We start from the raw sequence: 7,354 nt of genomic DNA, 5'->3' as shown, positions 1-7,354 counted from the left end.
GTATCCTGGTTTGTGTATGCAGTGCTCGTCACAACATTGCTCCGCCCACATTACGCGTTTCCACAGCAACATTCAACCAAAGACTAAAAAGAGAGTAAAACATGCTGAAAATGTCGGCGATGAACAGAAAATTAATTCAAAACCTCGCCGAGACTTTATGCAGACAAGTCAAACATTGTGAGTATCTACTTGCGTTTGAGATATCAGCTGTTAGTTCGTTAATAACCTGCAGCTTTATAAAGTTATAACTCTAATAACTATACTAAACAAGGTAGGTTATTTAACGTTACTAAGCTGTGGTCATACTGTAGTTAATAAAACAGAGACGGAGTGTCTGATAAGGCTGTTCAACAGTCTGCTGGGAGAGCAGGCAGAGAGAAAGGCGCCTATTGGAGTGGACCGGGCCAAATTCAGAAATATACTGCACCACACTTTCGGGATGACCGACGACATGATGACGGACAGAGGTAACGTTGCGTTTCTGAATGAGAACAACGACCAACAAAACAATCACAATTGCAGTGCAGTATTTATTGCATATATACTTTCACCGGCCACTTTATTGGGTTCACCATGCAAGCATTATAATGGGGTTTAAACTTTAAAGGGATAGTTCAGCCCCAAAATGAATACTTCTCCATCATTTGCACACACTCAAGTGGTTCTAAACTTTTATGAGTTTCTTTCTGTTTGGGTAAAGTTACCCTAGTTGTTAAAGTAATTACAACCTCAAGCCTATCTAAATGTTTTAAAAATGTGGTTATAAGTGGTTTAAGATTGTAATATATTACACTTAAAAAACAGGGGCAAACTTAAGTCATATGGGGGGCTCTAAGCAATTCTAGGTATGGGGCCCCATTGAAACAAAACATTCTCTTTCTTTATAGACATTTTTCCTCTATAGATTTATTTATTATTAGTATTATTATTTTGGTAAATAAACAGCATGTTTAAACTAAATATAATCTAAATATAAATATATCTTGGACCTGTCACCAAATATGCAACAGCAAAAACACACAGCACTGTCTATCATTTTTCAAGCTCTATAGTAGTAATCTTTTCACCATTATCTAAATAATAGCTGTTTGTGAATCAGTGGAAATTTTCTTTTGTTTGAAGACACTACGTAACAAGCTAACGAACATTCCATTATTGATGGGGCCCCCATATTAGAAAAGAAGCAATAATGTTAAAATCTTAATGGTTACACACAGAAAAAAATGAAAAAATAGCTATATGATTAATATAAGGTTCTTGGCATTGGTCGGACCCCCTAATTCCCTGAGGCCCTAAGCAGCTGCTTGCCTTGCATATTTGTTAAGTCCACCCCTGCTTGAAAGTAACTTAACCCAACAATGGCCATTGACATTCAGAGTAGGAACAAAAGTACTATGGAGTCAGTGGCAGTTTTTTTTTCCACTATATATACCAGGGGTGGCCAACCCTGTTCCTGGAGAGCCACCATCCTGCACATTTCAGTTGCAACCCATATCAAACACACCTACCTGTAATTATCACGTGGTGTTCAGGTCCTAAATAATTGGTTCAGGTATGTTTGATATGGGCAGCAACTGAAATCTGCAGGAAGGTGGCTCTCCAGGAACACGGTTGGCCACCCCTGATATATACCATTGTTTTCAAGTGGAAATTGAGTAAATGATTGCTGAACTTACGTTTTTTTGGGTGATGTATCTATTTTACCACCTCTGGCTTCAAAATTGCTTTAATTCTTCATGGCACAGATTTGAGTAGGTGCGGAAAATATTCCATGTTTTAGTCCATTTTAATAAAAGAACCTGCAGCTTTCATATCCTTGATGCAAATCTCCCATTCCAGTGCTGTATTGAACTGAGATCTGGTGACTGTGGAGCCATTTAAGTGACCATGTTCAAGAAACCGGGCGAAGTAGGCAGTGCTGTCGCCTCACAGCAAGAAGGTCGCTGGGTCACTGGTTCGAGCCTCGGCTCAGTTGACGTTTCTGTGTGGAGTTTGCATGTTCTCCCTGCATTTGTGTGGGTTTCCTCTGGGTGCTCCAGTTTCCCCCACAGTCCAAAGACATGCGGTACAGGTGAATTGGGTAGGCTAAATTGTCCATAGTGCATGAGTGTTTATGTGTGTGGATGTTTCCCAGAGGTGGGTTGCGTCTGGAAGGGCATCCGCTGTGTAAAAACGTGCTGGATAAGTTGCCGGTTCATTCCGCTGTGGCGACCCCGGATTAATAAAGAGCCTAAGCCGACAAGAAAATGAATGAATGAATGTTCAAGAAACCACTTTGTGTTTTGTAACCTGTATACACACATCTAAGTTTAGTTAGGGGTGACGCAGTGGTGCAGTAGGTAGTGCTGTTGCCTCACAGCAACAAGGTCGCTGGTTCGAGCCTCGGCTGGGTCAGTTGCTGTTTCTGTGTGGAGTTTGCAGGTTTTTCCATTGCACTGATTTCCATTGTAGTTGTTTTTATAACTATGATGTCAATTGCAATTGGTTTCCAACATTTTTCAAAATATTTTCTTTTGGGTTCAACAGAAAAATAAAATCATATAGGTCTGGAAATACTTAAGAGTGAGTAAATTAAGTTTGGGTGAACTATTAGCCTTTAATGCATTAAGATACATCTGGCTGATTATTAGTTATTTACATTTAAAAAAATCACACCTAATAAAGTGGCCAATGAGTAAATACATATATTTTTCAGAGTCAAGAAGATATCACTCACTATACTTTTAATCTCTTGTGCATTCAGTTTGTCGTGTCATTGACAAGGACAACGATGGCTACTTAAGCGTTAAAGAGTGGGTTGAGGCTCTGTCTGTCTTTCTAAGAGGCACACTGGATGAAAAAATGAAATGTGAGCTCTTTACATTATAATCTCATACATGTTCTATACATTGTGCTATTTGATATATAATATACAATAGACTGTTTTGAGGTGTATGACCTGAACGGGGATGGATACATCTCACGTGAGGAGATGTTTCAGATGCTGAAAGACAGCCTCATCAGGCAGCCCACTGAAGAGGATCCTGATGAGGGGATTAAGGATATTGTGGAGATTGCCTTGAAGAAAATGGTACGTGTCAGAACATTTATCTGAAATATTATGGGGTTTTATTTTCTTCATCTGTTAAGATGCTTTGGCACAATCTGTTGTAAAACGCACTATAGAAATAAACATAAATTGAATTAAATATGGAATATCTCTCCATTGTTAAAGGGACAGTTCACCCCATAATGAAATTTCTGTAAAGATTTACTTTTCCTAACCTGTTTGAGATCATTTTTTCTATGAAATACAAAAGGTATTTGGTCCCCATTGAGTACAATAGTATTTTCCCAATAGAAATTAGGAGGATTTAAGAGTTTTTTGGTTGTTATTGTTGAGTGAACTGCACTTTTATCGCATTGCCAATATTTTTCCTGTATCAGGATTATGACCATGATGGAAGAGTTTCTTATGCTGATTTTGAGAAGACTGTCATGGATGAAAACCTTTTACTAGAAGCTTTTGGAAACTGCCTTCCTGATGCAAAGGTAAACAAGCAACATTGTGTGTGCATGTATTGTTTTAAAGGACATGCTCTTTAATAACCTTTTCATTAATCCGGCAGAGTGTACTAGCATTTGAGCAACAGGCATTCCAGAAACACGAACACTGCAAAGAATAACCGGATTTTGAGGGAAAACAACAAATTGTCACAATATTTGATGCTGAAACTCAATAAATAACCAAAACATTGTTCATTGTAAGACATTTATTGTCTTCTTAAATTCTTCTGCGTGGTTTTGGTGTAGTGTGCTTTGCTTGAACAGGTTTAGCCTCTGGAACAGATGCTGCCTGTAAAAAGAAAATATGAAATTATTGCATCAATATATTATGAAATATAGCACCTAATGTACATAATAAACATGATAGTTCATCCCAAACTGAGCATTCAGATATTATACACCCACTCTGGTGTTGTTCTAATGACTTACACACGTCTTTCTAATTTGTACAAAAAAAGGTTACAATTTTTATTATAAAAATATATAGATTTTTAACATATCATCAGAATTCTTTGAATCTATGCTATGTGCCACATGGGATGAATTGATTCTGTGACACTTTTTCATTCTGTGTTATATAAACGAATATAAGCAGGACAGTTTTGAAAATGTCTCCTTTTGTTGTCCAAAACACATCGACGGGCATTATAAGGGTTAGTTCACCCAAAACTTCTGTCATAATTCACTCACCCTTGACTTATTCCAAACTAGTTTGAGTTTGTTTTGTAGAACACAAATTTTGAAGAATGTTGTAAGCCTGCAACCATTGACTTCCATATTTATTTTTCCGACTGTGACTGTCAAATGTCGCACATTTTCATTTTCATTTCAACTTTCCTTAAAATATCTGCTTTTATGTTCAACAGAACTTGTTTAGAACAAGTAGGTAATAATTACAACGATTTTCATTTTTTGGTGTACTTTCTCTTTAAAACACCACCAGGTGAGGGAAAACAGGAAAGTATTCATGTCGCTTTTCTTTTTCCACATTTTTTTAAGTTACAGCCTTATTCCAAAATTGATTAAATTAAAGTTATTTCCTTAAAATTCTACACACAATACCCCATAATGACAATGTGATTTTTTTTAATTGTTGCAAATTTATTAAAAATAAAAAACCTGAAAAAAAAAATCACATGTACATCAGTATTCACAGCCTTTGCTCAATACTTTGTTGATGCACCTTTGGCAGCAATTACAGCCTCAAGTCTTTTTGAAGATGATGCCACAAGCTTGGCACACCTGTCTTTGGGAATTTTTGCCCATTCCTCCTCGCAGTACCTCTCAAGTTCAAACAGGTTGGATGGGAAGCAACAGTGTACAGCTATTTTCAGATCTCTCCAGAAATGTTCAATAGGATTTAGTTCTGGGCTCTGGCTGAGCCACTCAAGGACATTTACCGAGTTATTGTGAAGCCACTCCATTGATATTTTGGCATTGTGTTTTAGGCCATTGTCCTGCTTGAAAATGAACTGTCGCCCCAGTCTGAGGTCAAGAGCTCTCTGAAGCAGGTTTTCATTCAGGATGTCTCTGTACATTGCTGCATTCTTCTTTTCCTCTATCATGACAAGTCTGCCAGTTCCTGCTGCTAAAAAACATTGGCACTGCATGATGCAGCTGCCACCATGCTTCACTGTAGGTATGGTATTAACCTGGTGATGAGCGGTGCCTGGTTTTCTCCAAACGTAACACCTGGCATTCACTCTAAAGAATTGTATTCTCATCATAGATCTTCTTCCCCGATCACTCAGCTTAGATGGCTGGTCAGCTCTTGGAAGAGTCTTGGTGGTTTCAAACATCTTCCATTTACGGATGATGGAGGCCACTGTGCTCATTGGAACTTTCAGAGGAGCAGAAATATTTCTGTAACCTTCCCCAGCCCTGTGCCTCAAGACAATCCTGTCTTAGAGGTCTACAGACAATTTCTTTGTCTTCATGCTTGGTTTGTGCTTTGACATGCACTGTCAACCCTGGGACCTTATATAGACAGGTGTATGCCTTTTCAAATCATGTCCAATCACCTGAATTTACCACAGGTCAACTCCAATTAAGCTGCTGAAAAATCTCAAGAATGATCAGTGGAAACAGAATGTACCTGAGCTCAATTTAGAGCGTCACAGCAAAGGCTGTGAATACTGATGAACATCTGATTTTTCAGGTTTTTTATTTTTAATAAATTTGCAACAATTTTAAAAACTCTTTGAAACAATTTTGAAAAAAAAACTTTTTTTTCCACATTGTCATGATGGGGTATTGTGTGTAGAACTTTGAGGAAATAAATTAATTTATACATTTTGGAATAAGGCTGTAACATAAAGAAATGTGGAAAAAGTAAAGCCCTAAGAATACTTTCCTGATGCACTGTAATAGGTGAATCTTAAAATTGGGTTAACAATCCCAATATTGTTGAAAGTAATAAGAAAACTAACCTTGGTCATGGTGTTACGGATCAAATTGGCGGTAACATTTAACGAAGAATCTTCCATGTCCAACTTGGGCAGCTCTGGTAATTTTGGACCAATCAGAACCCCCGTTTTATCTGCTTCTTTCAAAAAGAAGGTTTGTTCATCTAGTTTCCTTTTTCTGCTCTCTAAATGTGTAGTCCTTGGCATAAATCTAATAGACGGAGTGGAAATCTTCTGTTTTTGCCTCAAATCTCCCTCTTTAACACCTGAAGATGAGGAAGACTCACTCTGCGTTGAGGTTTTTTGTACAGGAGGGATGAAATTATGCAGAGAGCCCATCTTATCCTCTGTCGTTTCATTGGTCCACTGTAATTGTGATGGTTGGGTAAAATGATTTTGAAGTCTATAAGAAATATCTGCTGTTGGAGGCAAAGGCAACAGAGGAAATCCCATATAGTCAGAATTTACGTTCTCCCTTCTGGCTTCTTCAGGGTTTTTCTGCATTTTAGGAGCTTCAGCTGTTGGTGTGTCTGTGCTTGATGATGACTCTGTGTTTACTTCCGCTTGCTGACTGTGTAGTTTTGCTGAAAACAACATAAGCATATGATAGTTATTAGATTTTCTACACATGCAATTTATTTAGAGAGAATACCAATGCATTACCATACCTGCATTTTGGCTTGCCCAGTTAACATATCTCCTTCTGTCTTGTAATTTCTGCTTTGTTTCCTCCACGGTTTCATACTCAGGAGCATAGCAGACATGCAGCTGACCCCCGAAGAAGCTCTTTTCATCTGTGTGCCTTTTAGCTGCCCTGTAAAAAAATACAAAATAAAAAATAAATAAATATATATATATATATATATATATATATATATATATATATATATATATATATATATATATATATATATAGCATGGCAATATCCACTCACTGGCCATTTTGCTAGGTACACCTGTCCAAATGCTCGTAAACACCAAATTCTATGCAGCCAATTACATGGAAGCAACTCAATGCAATTAGGCATGTAGACATGGTCGAGACAATCTGCTCCAGTTCAAACATGAATGCATGGATCCATCCTATCTGCTCAGTGACATGCTATCATGTCAATATGGACCAAAATCTTTGAGGAATATTTCCAGCCCCTTGTTAAATCTATGCCAGAAAGGATTAAGGCAGTTCTGCGGTCAAACCCGGTACTAGTAAGGTGTACCTAATAAAGTGGCCGATGAGTGTATGTCATTCAGTGTAACAATAGTTTAAAGGAAAAACAATTTTTGTCAGGCATATTTTTAAAAATCATATTTTCAAAAATCCCAGTACAGCTATTTTTACTTTGACAATATCCTAAAAAAAATATAGTTTTATTAAAATATAATTAAAATAACTATGATCACTT

General features: G+C 37.4%; 2 protein-coding genes across 3 annotated transcripts in view; one reads left to right on the top strand and one right to left on the bottom strand.

Moving 5' to 3' along the window:
• The window catches only part of rbm48 (RNA binding motif protein 48), a 49,195-nt gene that overhangs the window by 40,071 nt on the left and 1,770 nt on the right, over positions 1-7,354 (bottom strand). Inside the window, 3 exon segments of one of the 2 annotated variants that reach the window (NM_205604.2) lie at positions 3,733-3,835; positions 5,976-6,535; positions 6,620-6,765. In NM_205604.2, coding sequence (NP_991167.2) covers positions 3,764-3,835; positions 5,976-6,535; positions 6,620-6,765 — 778 coding nt within the window. In that variant the 3' untranslated portion in view covers positions 3,733-3,763. 2 annotated transcript variants of the gene reach the window in all.
• clxn (calaxin) lies at positions 67-3,734 on the top strand. Its single transcript, NM_001044860.1, is given in 6 exon segments — positions 67-177; positions 312-467; positions 2,744-2,848; positions 2,919-3,070; positions 3,427-3,531; positions 3,609-3,734. Coding segments are annotated over 6 exon segments (651 nt in total). The 5' UTR covers positions 67-101; the 3' UTR covers positions 3,666-3,734.

The sequence above is a fragment of the Danio rerio genome, chromosome 19 (genome assembly GCF_052040795.2).
Source record: "Danio rerio strain M-AB ecotype USA chromosome 19, GRCz13ab, whole genome shotgun sequence".
Classification (NCBI taxonomy): domain Eukaryota; kingdom Metazoa; phylum Chordata; class Actinopteri; order Cypriniformes; family Danionidae; genus Danio; species Danio rerio.
The sequence above is the reverse complement of the archived record's forward strand: the minus strand, read 5'-3'. Positions and strand labels throughout refer to the sequence as shown.